At 32.5% G+C, this 19,571-nt stretch overlaps 1 protein-coding gene across 1 annotated transcript in view; it reads left to right on the top strand.

Moving 5' to 3' along the window:
- LOC134699889 (fibropellin-3-like) overlaps positions 1-17,254 on the top strand; it is a 53,800-nt gene extending 36,546 nt beyond the window's left edge. The window contains exons 8-9 of the mRNA XM_063561290.1: positions 16,064-16,234; positions 17,229-17,254. Of these exons, the coding sequence (XP_063417360.1) occupies positions 16,064-16,234; positions 17,229-17,254 (197 nt within the window). The remainder of the gene's footprint in view (positions 1-16,063; positions 16,235-17,228) is intronic.
- Positions 17,255-19,571: the final 2,317 nt, after the last annotated feature.

The following is a 19,571-nucleotide window of genomic DNA, read 5'->3' as shown; positions in this document are numbered from 1 at the left end:
TTAAAGTCCGGTGTGAGCCAATGCTCCGTGTTGAATACCTTACCTTGACTTATAATGGTTTACTTTTACAAATTTATTGTGACTTAGATATAAAGTTGTCTTATTGGCATTCATACCACATCTTCTTAAATCTATTGTCAACTTATATTAAATTTGTTCGCTTGTGGAGAGCTGTTGCACTGTTCATATAAAACCTGACATTTTTATCCAATCATACTTTTTTTCAAAAAACCACAATTGAATTCAGCAATACTATGTATTTTCCAAAAGACAGAAATTTGTTTTTGGATCGAAATGTTTTTCTTTTGTATATGCATCGAAATATTCATGTGAAACATAGTATAGTCTAAGGAATATATTAAAAAGTAGCTTCCGGAAAATCGTGTTACGTAGCAATTAAAAACCTATACATAATTGATGCCATTTTGCGACAATTGAGATGATTTTCGGTAATCTAACCTCATGTCAAAATAAAGATTAATGTTATTTCATGTGTCAGTTTAAAAGCTGTCAAAAATTTGAATATATTTTGCCGGAAGTAAAATTGTTTTTTTCTGTTATCTAACCTGGTGTCAAAATAAAACTGTATCTAGTTAGCATGACTGATGAATATCTTTGGAATGGAGATGGTAGACAGCACTTTCAAATGAAAACTTAAAATGAATTTGTGTTCAGAATATATTTATATTTTGCACACATCATTTGCACAACAAAATATGTATTTTTTTAAGTATCGATCACACAAAATATTAATCTTTTAGAGCACTACCTATATGTCGGAGCAAGCAGTATAAAAAAGGAGATGTGGTATTTTTGCAAATAAGACAACTCTTCACAAAAGACAAAATGACACAAACCTTAACAACTATAAGTCCCTTTTACTACGTGGCAATCTTTACCATTATGTATTTGATTGTATGAAGTAAGGATCTTGATATTCAGTGTTTGTCGTTTGTTGGTCTATACTATGTTTTTCATTTTTGTTTAATACAAAAAAGAAAATGTGGTTATTTGCCAACGAGACAACTATTCACCAAAGACCAAAATGATACTAACGTTAACATATATAGGTCATCGTACGGCCTTCAACAATGAACAAAGCCCATACCGCATAGTCAGCCATAAAAGGCCCCGATCAGACAATGAAAAACAATTCAAACGAGAAAACTAACGGCCTTATTTATGTAAAAAAAAATAACAAAAAACACATATGTAACACAAAAACAAACGACAACCACTGAATTACAAGCTCCCGACTTGGGACAGGCACATACATAAATAATGTGGCGGGGTTAAACATGTAGGCGGGATTATAACCCTTCCCCTAACCTGGGACAGTGGTATAACAGTACAACATAAGAACGAACTATAAAAATCAATTGAAAAAGGCTAATGTTTATTTGTACTAACCATCTAACTTGAGTTAAATAAGCAATATATTTTATTTCAGAATGACAACAGTAGGGGTAGTAATATACTGTGTTAAGCTTAAAGGAGATAATATATACAGTTGATTTTCGTACAGTCAAACCTGATTAAACCGGACCCTGAATAAACATGTTTCCTGTCCATTCCGGCCGAAAATGAAAGTCCCATATTGTTTCATTCAAAGTCTTTGTTAAAATACCCTTTGTAAACCGGACCCTGTGTATTCCGAATTCCGGTCTAATTATGACGTCCCAATACTCTTAATTACATTAATTATTACCTGTCAAAACCGGTTTGTCTAATTAATTTCATTGATCGATATGCAATCAAAACATATTTGATAATCAATTAGTCAGGTGTCAAACTGTGAACCTACAATCGTAGAGTAGTGAGCTGTATTATTTATCAAAACATAATAAACGTGTCAATTAAACGAAAAGACACTCCGAATATATCTCGAATTAAACTTACGTTTTAACTTGGATAAACAAGTTAAAATCGCGGAGTAGGAAATTCACATCGTGATTTCGAAATCCTGGGTTCCCTGTTGTGAACCCCTTAATACATGACCTTGATAATGAAAAATACCCGGATGACAACAATCAATGGATATTGTACACTGTACGACAACGTTTCGAAAGTGATGAAATTACATTTGATAATATTCTGGCTTTTTAATCGGCCATTCCAACATTTCAAATTATTGATCATGGAAGTAAATCGAAACTCTCGTCTTACAATCCAAACAACGCGAGCATTATGATGCACATGCAAACAATGAAAAACGAAGTGAAAGTATCTTAATTTATCAGATATAATTTACAATCAGAAAGAACTTTTACATGCAAAATTTTGGACGTCACAAGTTATTAACTTCCGGTCAAAACGGAAACCTGAATAAACCGGCTCACTGTCCAAACCGGCCCTTTTTCATAGTCCCGTAGCCGGCCGGTTTATACAGGTTTTACTGTACATATAACTTCTCAGACATGTTTGTTCGTGCCTATAATTTAATTATTCTAGGAGAAAATCTGGGGGACTTGAGTTGAAATATAAAATACACTCTTGTAGATTTTGATAAAGAGAAGACTAGAGCCGATACAAGGCAGCACTTCTACCCGAAATGTAGAAATGGATTAAAATAAGTTGCAACAACTTGTTTCCCAGTGCACTATACAAAACAATGTTTTAACTCATATGAATAGGTATAAAAACATTTTATTAATTAGTACTTTGATGTTATGTTTTTTTATAATATCAGATTTTCTACTATGTCGTAGTCTACTGATACTAGTGTAGAAGGGGCTTTTCATTTTATCATTTGTATTAAAGAGAACACTGTGGATTCATTATTATTCGTTGGATACCAATTTTCGTGGCTTTCTTTGGTAAGGTGAACCACGAATTTTAATGTTCAACGAACAACAAAATTTCTATAGGCTTATATGGAGAATTCTGCAAAACCACGAAATCAAATATCCACGAACATGCAAGTTTTCCGTAATCCACGGAAATTGGTACCCTCGAAAATAAATGAATCTACAGTATTCATTGAACGATGCAGGCAATACTAACAACTATGGACCGTATCCAATCATGCATGAAACATCAGTTTAAATCGTATAGCAGTTTACTGTTACGAAAACTATATGTCTTATCCTTTTAATAAGACGAAGCAATTGACTCAGCAATCATAAAAGCATCTGCGACAATATTTCTTTCAGACGAAACTCAAACCTGATGCTACATGTATGATTATATACTGACCGGCTTTAGAAACGCAACACTAGATTATTTTTGTGTTGTTTTTGAATGAATGTGTCACCGTCAAAAGCGATGACTGCCTGTTACAAACGCCAAAAAGATTGTCAGAAAGGTCAACAAATACTGTCTGACATGTTTTAGGTTCTGTTTTACACCTTCTGATTTTGCATTTGTTCGACCCATTAATTGCTTTTGGCAATTATGCGGTTGGAACTTGAGGGCTTTTAAGGTTTTCCTTCAGTCGATTCTTTAGTAATTCAGTTTATGGGAAACATTTATGGCATGAATCTGTACTCAATTACACTCGGCAATTTGATTAGCAGTTGACGTTGTGGCCGTAAACATGTCTGGCAAATGACGTTGCGTATTCAAATTGTGTTGACGTTTCATTGTCACTACACGTTGATCTGTTCATTGATGGCTAGAAACAAATCTGGTCTACTTGTTTCGTTGTCGGAAGGACAGTAAGACGAGTTTCTGAAGTCATAAAGTATGGTTGCAGCACGTTTATGTTTTCATGTTTGCAGTATTCTTAAGGGATAATTCAGTTTTTTATTTCTCAGTCTTGGCAAAATGGGGATGCAACATTTTTAAACTGAATTAAGTGAGGCAAAGGATTTAAAGAACTGTTTGACAAAGCAAAAAACCCTGAAACAATCTTTCATGGGTCCAAAATTTCGCTTTAAGAAATTCGTGCGACTTAAAAATTCGGTATGTTCAATAACCACAGGTAAGTCAGATTTTGATTTTTTTGTAAGGAGAAAGAAGTATGAAAAGCATGGACAGAAAATATAAGAGAATCAAACAAGATTTGGTAAAAAAAATCAACAAAACGAGTGTTGCGTTTCTAAAGCCGTTCAGTATACAAGTAAGATTAAGTGTTATGATTGCCAAAGAGACGATATCACAGAGAACGAAAAAACTGTAGGTCACCGTACGGACTAAAACAATGAACAAAACCAATACAGCATAGACAGCTATAAGGCCACAAGATGACATCCTTTGTCAATAAAGAAAATCTTTATTGGGTTCGAACCGATGTCCAGAAAAACCTTGTAAAATGTCTTCATACATCCTGACTTTTATGTGTGATGTGGATTTGAACGTTCAACAATTTTTACTTATGAAATTCTACACGGAATAACCTCAAAGAAATAAATTACAAACAATACGGACATGCTTTGAATACTCTATAAAACAGCTAAACTGTTTATGAGTTTCAGTCTCCGAAATTAAGAAAACTGATCTTATAAGCGACAAATGAAAACAAATGGATATGCAGAATGAACATAACAAGGTAGATTTTTGCTTAAAAAAATATGCCTTTTTAGCAGGTTTGACAGTATTTTTGAATATTTGCAACAAATGTATGATTTGCAGAAGAAAATATTTTCATTGAAATTAGTGCCTTAATCGTCAGTCGCCTGAGAGTAATTTGATTTGTAAAATGTTTTGATATTCTCACAAGAACAGCATTTAATATTCCTATTCAATATGTGACCGCCGTGGATAGTAAACTTGAAATGATAGCAGGTAGAATTCTGAAAATACACTTTATTCGTAGTATATGTATGTTCAAAGTATACAGAAAAACGCAAACCGGAAGTATAATCTGACTTTAAATATCGTCCAATGACGGGACAATATCCGTGTGCCTTTCTTTCTCGTTTTTCTCATAAAAAAAACCTCGTTCTGAATAAGTATATGAATGGATGACAAATGCGACTATGCACTGTACCTAAAGGGCACAGAGGCGTATTGATTAGTTTATTGTGGAAAGAAGAGAAGCGACACACGAAATGAGGTCTTCTCGTTTGATAGTAAAGATACAGTTAAGTATTATTAAGAACATAATTTCCGATGCCTTTCATTTTTACGCTATTTTTTTTCCTTTAGGCTACCAAAGTCCACGAACATACAGCTTTTGATCAAACTCGAAAATTGATACCCACAAATAAAAGTACTTACCACTTAGCAAAAATTGAGAAAACAGTAAATATTAAAAATGCAATAACACAATTTTTTTTTTTTAACATGCAATAAGAAAGATAAACAGTGTAAGTACCTATAATATATATATAACAAGACCATAAATCATTAGTGATGTTTATTCGGAATATTTATTAATAAGATTTTGATACCTTCTAATGACTTTAAACCAAATTTATGTCATGGACTGGATTTGCATTTTAGATTATGAAAGATGCGCTGTCAATTATTAATTGATCATTAATATATATTGATACTGATTCGACGATGCCACAGCCACAGCATCGTTTAATAGAAACGTTTAAACCAAACGATAGCGAATAGAGTTTTCCTTCGGTATACAAGTATTCACTAAGGACAAAACAAACTGATGGACAACAAGTAGACGAAAGGGTTTTAATATCATGGTCATTTGCTGTACACAATTTTGTCTCAAAACTAAAAAATACATTCTTTGAAAATATAAATGTTTCCCAATGTTTTTTTTAAATATAAATGTTGTGGATTACTTCAGAAAAAATGTGATTTTAACTTAAACTGCACTTACATAAACTATTATAATTAATAAACCTAGCTTTCTGATTTAGACATTCTATCTACATTGCTCATTATTTATATATAAATGTATATTGTATTTGTTTTGTTTCTGTTTCTCGTTTGAAGCCCACCTTGACTTTTTCATCACTGACGTGTATCGTCGACTATCACATGTTTTCGTCCATCTTCCATCGTCATCGTCTGTCGTTAATGTTTTCGTCCATCTTCCATCGTCATCTCGTCTGTCGTTATCTGTTGAAGTCCGTGAACGATTGTCTTCCGTCTCTGTCCGTCTATTACGAACAATTTTCTCTTCTAAAACGACTAGGACAATTTTGAACTATTTCAAGCATTTTTACGAAGAGACAAAATATGATAGGACTGATTAGTTAATACATAATGTTGAGCACTACATATTAATTACTTTATATTACTACATATTAGTAACATTTGTTAATAGTCAAGTTAAAAGTTTTGTTTTTTATTTCGGCCTATTATCTTGATAATTATAATCATATAATATATGTGTGTTGTTAAAGCTGTTTGCAATGATTTTGTTATCATTTTAGTTTTAAAATGAAACATATATCGTACTATCATTTTAAAAGAATGCAATAAATATACAAGGTACATTTATTTGTTAAACTGAATCTCATTACATAAACTGCTTGATTAACAAATTAGGTATTGACAACTTAGAATGAAACTCAACATGTACCCTTACGACACTTACCAAAGAGGAAATCCTAGATAACCATATACCTTTGGAAATTCAATCAAAAATGAATAACTAGATCTTAAACACGTTATTGGGTACGTAAACCGCATAAGAGTCCTTACAACCAACGGTATATTGTTCAGTCTTTCAAGAAAAGCATTTCTAAATCATTGCCATCTATTTTATCAGCAGTCAAAGCCGTGCTTCAAAATTATTGGGCAACTGCACATTAAGAGGTGACTTAAATAAGATGTATATACTAAAAACATATAAAGTTTTTTTTAAGAATACATACAATATAAGACTCTTTCATTTTGCAGTAGTATTAAACATTTGACTTTTCCACACGTTACACAAGTATTTCTCATTCCAAACTACAAGACAAATTCAAAGACTTAGTATTGGTTTCTTTCATAAAACAAAGGTCAACGTAGATACGAGTATCTTGTCTAAGGGAGGGACAAATCATAATTTGTAAAAAATAACTCTGATTCAAACAAAAAGTTCTCTGAATCCTAAATTATCAAGATGCTTGAGTTCTTGAGTGACAATATATTTGTCACTGTACGTTTGGAGGACGTGTTTGTTCAACAGACTGTCGCCATTCCCATGAGAACTAATTATATTCCTCTTTTTGTCGTCTGATTCTGTTATTATCGTGAGGCTGACTTCCTTCTGGAACCCACATGAAGAAAGATTAATAGTTTACAATATCCTTTACATTTATATTCTGCTATATAGATGATGTTCTCTCAATAGGTCATTTAAATTTCATGACTGTGTTAAACGCATCTATTCCATCGACCTAGAGATAAAAAATACCACAGATATAGCGAATCTGCCTTACATCTTGGCTGAATTTTAGAAGTTGACAATAAGGGTCGGTTGAAAACAAAATCTTAAGTCAAAAGAGATGGTTTAGCTTCCCAATTCCATATCTATGTAGCAACATTCCAGCAGCTGCTGCATGCGGAGTATTCGTTTTTTTCGCTTGAATTGTTTTACATTGTCTTATCGGGGCCTTTTATAGCTGACTATATGCGGTATGTGCTTTGCTCATTGTATAAGGCCGTACGGTGACCCATAATTATTAATGTTTTTGTCATTTTGGTCTTTTGTGGATAGTTGTCTTTATTGGCAATTATACCCCATCTTCTTTTTTATATTTATATGATCTCCTTATTGGTATTCCTGGGCTTGTATTTCTTAACATGATTTCATTGAAGGAAGCTTTTGAACCAAGAGTTTCAAATGGTGCATTTGAAATCATCCCTTCGTAAATTTTATCGACACCATTACAAGTTGGTTGAACGTTATGGAATATCCGTTTTAAAGGTGATATCGGTTATGTTCCTTATGTCGTAACTACAATCCCCTTCCAATATCACTAATATGACCTACCGAATTAGGCTATTAACGGGGTTCGTGAAAACATGAGAAACAAGACGGGTGACATGCAACCAAACCACTCTGCTTTTCTAAAAAAGTAATTAATGAACATATCATTAAGTGCATTTACCAATTATTAAAATGCAAAACCAGTCCATGACGAAAATGTTGTTTCAAAGTCATTAGAAGATAATAAAATGCAAAACCAGTCCATGACGAAAGTTTCAAAGTCAATAGAAGATATTAAAATGTTATTGATAAATATTACGTATGAATTTCACAAATTATTTAGTATGATCTTGCTCTATTTATCATAGGTACCAATACTATTTATCTATATTTTATTTTCTACGATTGCTCTTACATTTACCATGTTTACTGTTAACTCCATGTTTGCTGCGAGAAAAGTACTTTTATTTGTGGTTACCAATTTTGGATTTTGATCAAAAATTGTATGTTCATTGGTTCTTAAATTCGTGGAATTAAGAAGCTTAAAGAAAAAGGAAGAAAAAGAAATTGAAGGCATCGACATAATTTTTATTAAAATACTTAAACTGTGTTATATTAATTTGTGGGACAAAACAAGTTGACGAGTGACATTAATTAAAGCATTACATTTTATTTTCAATGCACCAAACTAGCAAACGGGAAAATCATATATCAATAGTCTCTGATGAATCATTCTTAGACGAAATGCGCGCCTGGCGTAAATAGAAAATTTAATCCTAGTTTCTATGACGAGTTACTATTTCAATGTTAAAAAAAATCCAAAACGTGGTCAGTTTGATAACATATTGATTATGTGGCTATTGTATTGTCGACATTGGAGGTTCCGGTAGCTCAGAAATCGTCATAGTAGGACACCCTAAACTAATAGTAACAATAATGTAATTATGCAATAGTGAACGTATTGGTCTTGTCACACTCTTGGATAAACACTTACAGGTACATGGTATAAGATAAACTTGCTTGAAGGTCTTGCACTTTTCTACAGACCCCGATTTAAACATGATAACTAAGAAAACTTCATATCATGCCAAGAATGCCAGGTTGTTGGTTAGGCTTGTCAGAAAATGTAACTGGACACTGTTATTATTCGAGATACATTATTGTACAGTCAATGACCGTAAGGGGCACCGTAATTGTTCGAGATACATGATTGTTTACCCCTTTCACTACAGACAATGACCGGAAGGGGCACGGTAATTATTCGAGATACATTATTGTTAAACCCTTTCACTACATACAATGACCGTAAGGGACACGGTAATTATTCGAGATACATTATTGTTAACCCCTTTCACTACAGACAATGACCGTAAGGGACACGGTAATTATTCGAGATACATTATTGTTAAACCCTTTCACTACATACAATGACCGTAAGGCATATAAGGGGCACGGTTATTATTTGATATACATTATTGTAAATTCCTTTCACTACAGACAATGACCGTAAGGAGCATGGTAACTATTCATGTAGCATTATTGTTAACCCGTTTCACTACGGACAATGACCGTCAGGGGCATGGTAATTATTCGGTATAAATTATTGTTAACCACTTTCACTACGGACAATGACCGGAAGGGGCACGGTAATTATTCGAGTTACATTATAGTTAATCCGTTTTACTTCAGACAATGACCGTAAGGGTTACGGTTATTATTCGAGTTATTGTTAACCCGTTTCACTACAGACAATGACCGTTAGGGGCTCGGTAATTATTCGAGTTACATTATTATTATACCGAATCACTACGGACAATGGACGTTATGGGGACTGTTATTATTCAAATTATATTCTGGTTAAAAGCATCGTACTTGTTTAAGCGTCTGCCAGATGTAATTATTCCTGATAATACACATCTTATTATATTTTTAAAATTGATTATCTATATGATCTATTTGATTTTGATTGAAATTTTTGTAATTATTTCCACCTTTTTCATCTCCCTTGTCTTGTCATATTTAAAAGTGTATATTGGTAATACGGTAAGGCGTAGTTCTCGTTTATGTGACATGTGACGGACCCAATTTAACCATATCATTTTGTCAACAAATACAATCGACATCTTTAATAATTAGTCCTTTGTTGCATACAGCTATGAAATGCAATCAGCTCATTATTGATAATCTGTCAAAATCTTTACGGGTTGATTGTTAATTTTGAACATTGTCCGATCAGGTTAAGTCCGGGAAACTCGAAAAAAGTAAATAAACAAGATGGATGGAAATAAATGTTATACATATTTTTTTCGCCAAATTCTTTGACAAATGACGAATTTTAATCGCCACAATTATTACTTTTTCATTAATTACAAAAATGGCGACCACCAGCGGAAACCCTGCCTGTTATCTAGTCGCATTTTTATCAGTATTCATTTGGCTATCGATATGAAACTTTGTTATAAAATCGATCGTTATATGTGCTTTTTGTGTTTTTCCACCTCGGGAATTATGCAACCTTTAATATCATCAGCATACAATTACTGAAAGGTGTGTATTTATATAAAACGTATTTTTTTGATAACTTGAACATATAAAGTACTATCAAGAGACCGGTCTTTTAATTAGTTAAACATTAATTGGATATTTATACCCTAAATGAGAGATCTAATAAATCGTTCGTAGATAATTGTTTCATCTCTTACGTGAATAAAACATTATCTAATTTATATTACAGACGATAATGAAACATTGAAACATAACTGCATATCATATCAGTTACACAATACCAAGGGCTCCAACAGTTAACAATGAAAATTAATTCAATAAAATAAAGCTTCAATTATTTAAAAGGTGAAACAGACAAATCAACATATAATAGGTCAACGTATAACGTCAGCGCATAGTAACTACATAGTTATTCGAAGTACAAACTATTGAAGTCAATCATAGAAGAGAACTTTGTGAACTGATACGAATGGATATATCTATCATATTTTTATGTATGCATACGATGTTCGTTGCTGTCTTGAGCGAATCAAGAATGATCTCAGCGCACCATAAACCTGTATATGACAACAAGTATGAAGAAGAGAACGCCATTGACACTTATCTTGTTAGGTCTGTAGGGCTATGCGGTATAAAATGTATATCAAATGCGCGCTGTTTATCATTCTTTTACAACAATCTCACAGGGATGTGTGTTTTACACTCAGATCCGTTTACCTATACTGTGATGTCATCTTCAGCAAAAGGGTGGAAATTTTACCTTTCACAAGAACGTAAGTCTACATAATATAATTATAAACTAGCAACTACCTATCTTGTCTGGTTAACAAAACTTTTTAACGTAAACGTATATATTTCTTGATATATTTCACTTGACTAAGCGGGGTTTAACCGGATCGCTACATTTTGTAATTAAAGACCAGTCCATCTACATTGTATAGACAAGAGCTTTGGGATAAACTCATCAATGAAGTGTCCAGTTATTCGTCTCATAGCATACACTCATTCATTTTGTTTATCCGTTCGTTGACACTGGTATGTTATTAGAAATCACTAATTATTATAACGGCAATTATCTTTATCGCACACATCATCAAATATACTGTTTTTCGTCAAAATTAAACGCATTCTCCGGACAATCTGATGACATCACATTCAGGACTTGCTTATGAGTATTGCCCAGCCCCGTTGGAAATACTGGGAAACCCCGGTTCAACTGAATTTTAGTGGGTTTTACTGGGCATTACTGGGTAATATAAAATACTATTTGAATTTTATAAAGGTTTCAGTAATGAAACATAAATGTTTTTATACATTTAAAAAATATCATATTTTTTGTCCATGGATTTATGAGTTTTGAACAGCGGTATACTACTGTTGCCTTTAGTTAAGCTATTTATTATCTATTGTGTTTGTCTTGATCATGTTGATTGGTAAAACTGGAAACATAAAACATAAATAAGTTATTTTTCAAATAAATGTAACTCCGATTAATTAAGAATTTCCACATGTAAGAAAAATAACATTTAAATGATGTATATGTACTGTCACTAATTATTAAGTAATTATTCAGATTATAATATAGATTTGTTTATGTAACAATTATCTGCCCATTATATTCTATAAGTATTAATGGCATGACCCCTTTAGGTGTTTATTTAGCAATATGAATGTATAATATCTAAACTTAACAATTAACTTTAACACTGCAATAAATGCATCTTTTTCAAAGTTTTGATTTTTGAAACAATGTTTGGTAATTAACAAGGTGTCCTTAAATGTTCAAATCTTAGAATTCTGTCTACATAAAAAGAGATTTAAATTAAATTTTTCATTCTTCTAGAAATGACTTTCAAAAGATATCTGTAACGAAAGTATATAGTTAGATGTTATAATATGAAACTACACTAATTCTTTATTATTTTATGTTAAAATGAGCTAAAAAAATCATATTGCCCAGTAATGCCCAGTATTACCCATTTCTGGGAGTATTACTCGGCCGGGGAAATCACGGGTTTTCCCGCCCAGGATTTCCCGGGCGGATAATACTTTTCTAACCCTGATCACATTGGTAAACTAATCATGTGTACAACCACACTGTCATTGTCACTACTGCATGATGGGGGGTTCACTACTAATGGGGTTTCCACTACTGATGGGGCTGCTCCCTGTGAATACCATACGCAAAGAAGTCGTCATTTATTTTTGGCATGCATTGTCTTTGTTAAGAACATCTTAAAATAATTTCTTTTTGTCTTTTTTTTCTTTTTAGCCATGACGTTGTCAGTTTATGTTCGATTTATGAGTTTGACTTTCCCTCTGGTATATTTCGTCCCCCTTTCAAAATAAATTGTTGACAATCACCACACAGTTTTTTTTTTATTCTAATGTTAGCCATGAACGTTTTTCAACTTTTTAATTTATTTTGCCTTTTGAACGTTTTTGATTCCAGTTGCGCATTCCAGTGTACACTCATGAGTCTTTTGTAGGCTAAAAGAAAATCGGATGTAAAAATATATTCCTGGTTTCTATGATTAGTTAATTTATAAAGGTTTACAATTTATTATATGTAACAAAAACAGACGAATTATCGTCTCTTGACACTAATTTATAATAGCAATGTTTATGTTCTGGATCATGGGGGTCGATGGACCATATACTTATACTCATATGGTTCGACCATACGCTTGTGTCGACCATACGTTTGTGTCGACCATATGAGAATATAATTGGTTAATTGTTAACGGGTCAGACCATAGGAGTATTTCTTATTATTCTTAACAAATGCTGTTGATTATAACTTCCTCCGCAGGACATTCGAACCAAAATCGACGCAAATTATTAACTTAAATTATTTATATTTTAAAAATAAGAAGGGGGTGATTACCCAACAATACCTGACACATTGATTATGTCAATTAGTACATTTGTATATACCAAATGATACAAGGTACATATACAATAAAATGTTTTATTTGTCTCTGATATTATGTTTCGTTAAAAAAACCGGTAAAGAACTTTGAACGGTTTCACACTAGTCTTTGAAATAATACAATGTACATATACTGTATATATAAAATGTATTATTTGTCTTTGATATCATATTTCGTTATAAAAAATCAGTAATGTTTTTTTGGACATTTCTCGATCAATTAGAATATGATTAAACTAGTCAAACATGATTTTATCATCAACAGTTAAAGTGACTTTCTCCATGTTTCTTATTACTTGGTCGGAATATATGAGTACATGTATATACGCATACAATCACTAAGATACTTGTATGGTCAAAATACTCGTATGGTTCAGAACATAATTAGTTGAAAAAATTGAAATTTATGTGATAATTACGCTGTTAATCTTGATTCATATCAATAAACGAGGATGTCATGGTAAATAAATACGAGATTTCGATCTAAAGACATATTTATTACTTTACGTATGTCATTATGTAAGAAACATTCAAACACAGCCTTATATATGCATTTTTGTTTGTGTTATTTTAGTTTAGTTTTTTTCATTTTCTTTATTTAAAAAAAAATACTTCAATCTTGTTGTGTAAATAGTCAAGGGAATGACAACTATACCAAATTGAGTTAACCAATTTACAGTTTTTCATTAAGAGGATGATTTCGCATTTAAAACAATACGTGTTTCCGCTCTTACGGTAAATGCACCCCCATGCATACAACCAGAAGTGACATGTGGAGCAATATCTGCTCACACTTCCGGATCACTTGATATCACCCCGAGGTTTAAAAATGGTTGGTGTTGCCTCATCTTGAGTTTTTATGTTGTATCGTCTGTAATATCATTAAACTGTTTGTCGTTTTGTTTTTAGTCATGACCTTGTCAGTTTATTTTCAATCTATGAGTTTGAATGTCTCTCTGGTATTTTCGTTCCTTTTTTTAAATATGCCACGTTTCCGCTCTAACGATACTGAAATCCCCGTGCATTATCCAGAAGTGGCATGTTTTTTTTTATTTCCTCCATCTTTTGTAACTGAAAAATTGTCTTCCCCATATAAATTATTTTTTTAAATTTTGAAGTTATCTCTACCAATCATCATGGTCATTATATTGTATTGTGTAGCTGTGGTATCTGTTATTGCTAACAGCTGCCGGACTATGTGGTCCTAATGTACAGTATTTCAATGCATGATAAATATTTAGTTTTTTTCGCCACCACTAAATAGTTTGTGACGATAAGTTATGTAAACAGATTTTGAACATGCAGGCGTGATTTCAATATGAATTACATTTTTTGTAATATTCATATCACTTTTTATATGGCATGTTTTTTATATCATGGCAATTCTTATATTATAGTTCGTTTCTGTGTGTGTGCATTTTAACGTTGTGTTACCGTTTTGTCGTTTGTTTTCTCTATTTTTGGAGTGTGAACTCACATTACTATACGACGTGTCACGGTACTTATCTATTCCAAATTGATTTATTTGGTTTTGATGTTATATTTGTTATTTTCATAGGATTTTGTCTAGTGTTTAGTCCGTTTCTGTGTGTGCTTCATTTTAATGTTGTGTCGTTGTTCTCCTCTTATAGATAATGGATTTCCCTCAGTTTTAGTTTGTTACCCCGATTTAGTTTTGTGCCATGGATTTATGAGTTTTGAACAGAGGTATACGACTGTTGCCTTTATTTATATACCCTTATCTTTAATAAATAGAGGATTACTGCTTTCAAGGAAGCATATAAACCAAGGGTTTCTATTGATGCAATTAAAATCGTCCATCCGAAAAAGAATTCGATCCCATCAAAATTTGATGACCGTTTAAAGATGTTTGTTCAAGTGGACGTTTCCACAATACCGTCTTACTTTCCTCAAACGGGACTTACCACATTATAAGAATTTTCACCGATTTTTACTTACTTGCGAAATATTTAGTACCATGTGGCACAGGATATGCTTACCCCACCAGTAAAACTAGATGTAACCATCGTTTTATTGATGGGGTAGTATTGCTATAGTCAGTATTTGGCTGGATATTGGTTGTTTTATTATGTATGTATATTGTGTATTCATTATTTTTATTACAATCAATATGTGACACTTTAATAAACACATTATTTATTGATAATTATTTATTGCAAAGTGATTAGTTTTCTGTGTTATGTTTTAATAAGTATTAGACTTCTTGGAAATCTTTCTTTCTTTCTTTTGACATGGTTTGTCAGTGTATTTCTACTCTTGAGTTCAATCATCCTATTTAGTATCTTTTACCTCGTCTTTTGAATCATATCACATGCTCATGACGACATAATTTTTTTTAAAGAACTCATTAAAGATTTTAAAATCAACATATTATCAGGTGGCATGTTACGGAAAATACATTAATTTTCTTCTCTATGATTTGTTGTACATACAATTATCTTTTATTCCGTAGACAGGTAGAAAACACAACTCCATGCATATCAAGAAAAATAGAAATTAACTCTAGTCTCTCTAATTGGTTAGTTGAACACAGTTTGATACTTTTTAACGTTCTCAGTCATGTCATCTCCAGACTTTGAGATTGGTTGTTTGTTATTAATATTGAACCGGTATAATATCCATTTTATATCAATCAACAGTTTTTCCTTATCCTCAAATTTGTGTGACACTAGCAACATAACACTTGAATGTTCTGCAATATCGTGTGTTTTATGTGACCTTTTCGTCGAGAAAATGTCCTTAAAATTCATTATTTTTTCATAACGTAACTCATGCAGCTTTCAGTATTTGTTCCATAATAAAACAACCACAGTTAATAATTTGTGTTTCAGGTGCCGGTCGCTGTTTTGTCAACTTCTTCTACTACAGAGAACTGGACTTGTGTTTCAATTTTGGACCACCTATTCCAGTAATCGATGTTTATAAAGAGTTCGCGTGTAAAGGAAGTGAGCTTATGCGTATCGATTCTGACGCAAGACAAGATTATATCAAGCTAGTTACAGGTAATAACAAACTAAGAGGATGCAGCTAAATAATTCAAATGCGTACAAAGGGTTATTTTGCGTTTACCTCCATTAAGGCCACCAGAGCCGAATATTTAAGAGCCAATGATTAACCATACCGAACAGTTATTAGAGTATTGCAAAATTCTATGAATATTTATTTAAACCCCTCCATCTACCTTAATATGTGTAAGTGATAGATCCGTATATATCCTTACATTGCCAATATGAAATGTTATAGAATCAATCCGATTGGATGTTATTTTTTTTAAATTGATGGAAATCCCGACAAAAATATATATATCCACAATAGTTCAGTTTCAATCATTTGCAGTCAGACGCTAAAACTAAAGGATGTCCTTAACAACATAAACAGTCTTAATATATCAGTTGTTCTGTTCCTAAAACGATAAAATGTCCTTGACACCTTAGCTTGACAATCTTAATATATCGGTAGTTCTTTTCTTAAACAATAGAATGTCCTTGACAACCTAAACAATCTTAATATATCGGTAGTTCTTTTCCAAAACAATAGAATGTCCTTGACAACCTTGACAACCTTGATAATCTTAATATATCGGTAGTTATTTTCCTTAAACGATAGAATGTCCTTGATAACCTTGACAATCTCTATATATCGGTAGTACTTTTCCTATAACGTTAAATCGAAATAATATCAGATTCTCCTACAACTCATTGGCACAACTTTTTGGAATCTGGATCCTCAATGCTCTTCAATTTTGTACTTGTTTGGCTTTATAATGGCGTCACTGATAAGTCTTATGTTGACGAAACGCGCTTCTGGCGTACTAAAGTATAATCCTAGTACTTTTGATAACTTTTTATCTTGACAGTGCCATATACTTGACACAAGTTTTCCAAATTAAACTAAAATATCCTTAGTATAAGTATACAGTCATTAAGATGTGAGTACCGGAGAACATTTACATCAAGAAGTTATTAATATTTATAATCTCTATTCTATTGATTTAAGAATCATTTGCTCAAAGGTCAATCTAACAGTGGCTATGCCAGGACACTTTTTTTAGCAAAATAAGGATAGGTCATAATGTTTATCAGAGATCTAAACGAAGTAATTGAATCGAATGTCAAAGTTAAAGTTTCGAAAGCATCACTTACATGTTTTCGGATCCAACTTTTGAACCGTTCGATACATCAACAGTTAACTTTCTAACAATGTCGTGGTTTAACTTCTATTTGTTATTTATAATCCTAAATTGGATATTTATTTTTAGTTTAAGATAGTTTTTTATTTTGAGGCAAATTTGTAAATAGTCAAGATCACAAAAGCAAGTATTGGAATACAATCTAAGCCAATAACGGTTTATTGGTCGAATCCATGAAGATCGGATATCGGGTTATGTAACTATGGCGATTCTGTTGGTATTTAATTTTGTTTGATATAACTATTACGTTCTTGGAATTCTTACTAAATTATATGACACATTGTTTCATCACCAGGAAAGCAAGTAGGGGAACCGACTGAGTTCAATCAAGAAAATATAAAAAAAATGTATGGGGAGCTCGTCAAGATCAGACTTTATTACGTACATCAACTTAATTAAGTCCTTCATGGATTACACAGTGATTAATGAAGAATTTCTATCCTTTATCTTTAATTATTACAGACATACATTTATTTCAGCTGACATCGGACTAGTGTATAATATTGGCATATGCATACAAGGTAGAGAGACACAAGGAAACTGGACATATATCGATGGATCTGAGATGGATTATTTCAGGTGGCTACCAAATGAACCAAGTAGATCATCAAATGTTATTAGCATGTATCGGTATCTTAACTACGGTTGGAAGTCTTCTAATCCCGAACAAAATTGTACCTACATGTGTGAATATAGATTACAAAATTAAAAGATGGTGACGCTATTTACGATAGGGAAAACGTTTCTTTTCTTTAAGTTTTACTTTTCATTGTCATGCAAATCAGATAAATTAATTTAGGAAACCCTGATATATAATATGTATCTATTATACTCCATTCATAGACTGAATAAACAAACTGGTATCGTTGGTAAAGTGTGTACTTGTACCTCAAACGAGCAAACATGCCGCCATAAAATCATTTTACCTTGTTGGAAAATTTAGCTCGTGGAGATATTGTCTGCTAGAAATCATTCTCAGCCCAGACTTCCACGTGTATAGATGTAAGGTAAAAAAGGTAATTTTCAACCATGTGCGCGATATTTTTGGAAGTGGTCTTTGTAGGAATCACGCGCTATTTTTTATATACTATAATTAGTGTATTGAAGAAAATATGTTTTACAGTAGTTTTTAGGTAAGAAGTCCCCCCTTCTATTGTTTTCATGTACATATTTTGAGTGACTAAAACTGGCTGGTTTTTGATCACGGTTTGCATTGGAGAATTAGCGGAAAACTTTGAATATTTACTTGTTGAGGCGTTATTCATTTAGGAAGCGGGTCGCTGGTTAAATTATGAGTTGAGTTTTTAAAAAAAGTTCTTTGAACTGAATAAAAGCTTAAGTTGTCAGTTGGCGAATAACGAAATTCGGTTAACTGTTCAGCTGTTCAGTTGTTAAGGTTAAATGTATTAATTACTTGTGGGTTAAAGCAAGTAAAAGTTCGGATCCATTGTTTGTTGACATTCACGTGAGTGACTCAAATCTATGACTTGAACTTAGGGACAGTAAAGTACTATAGCGTTAAAAATGGAAATCCATATGCAAGCCCTGATCAGAACGGCAGAGTGAGTCGTTAAAGAAAGTAGATACTGATGGAAATTATGTTTGATCTAAGAAATCTTGTTATAGACTGCAGAAATAGACTATTGACTCGCAAAACTGTAACGAATTAAATGTGCAGCTGATTCATATGCATGTTGTTTAATAAAAGTTGTAACTTACTGAATTATTTTATTACAGAGACACGCCTTGTCCCTTGCATCAATTGACCCATCGATTTAAACTCATCCTGATTACTTCCCTTGGTATTGGTAACAACCCAGATTTTGACCTTCTCGTGAGTCTGCGTTTCATGATTACCTGATTACAGATCATTTAAGTGAAAGCATATTCAGGACAGAAAGAATTTTATGTTGTCCCAGCTTCCCTTTAGGTGTTTATTTTCTGGTTCTTGTTGCTGGTGTATTTGTTATATAAATCTAATTACGTGTTTGGAAATCCTGAACTAGTTTGGTTTGAAAATTCTGTGTTATATTTGTGGTGTCGTACATGAGACGACCACACTTGTTGGGTCGGGCTATTTACATTTAGTCCGTCTGTCTGTCTGCCCTTTATTTATTGTTCACCTCCTTCAGGTTTATGGGAAATGTGTT

The sequence above is a fragment of the Mytilus trossulus genome, unplaced genomic scaffold, assembly GCF_036588685.1.
Source record: "Mytilus trossulus isolate FHL-02 unplaced genomic scaffold, PNRI_Mtr1.1.1.hap1 h1tg000103l__unscaffolded, whole genome shotgun sequence".
Taxonomy (NCBI): Eukaryota; Metazoa; Mollusca; class Bivalvia; order Mytilida; family Mytilidae; genus Mytilus; species Mytilus trossulus.
The sequence above is the reverse complement of the archived record's forward strand: the minus strand, read 5'-3'. Positions and strand labels throughout refer to the sequence as shown.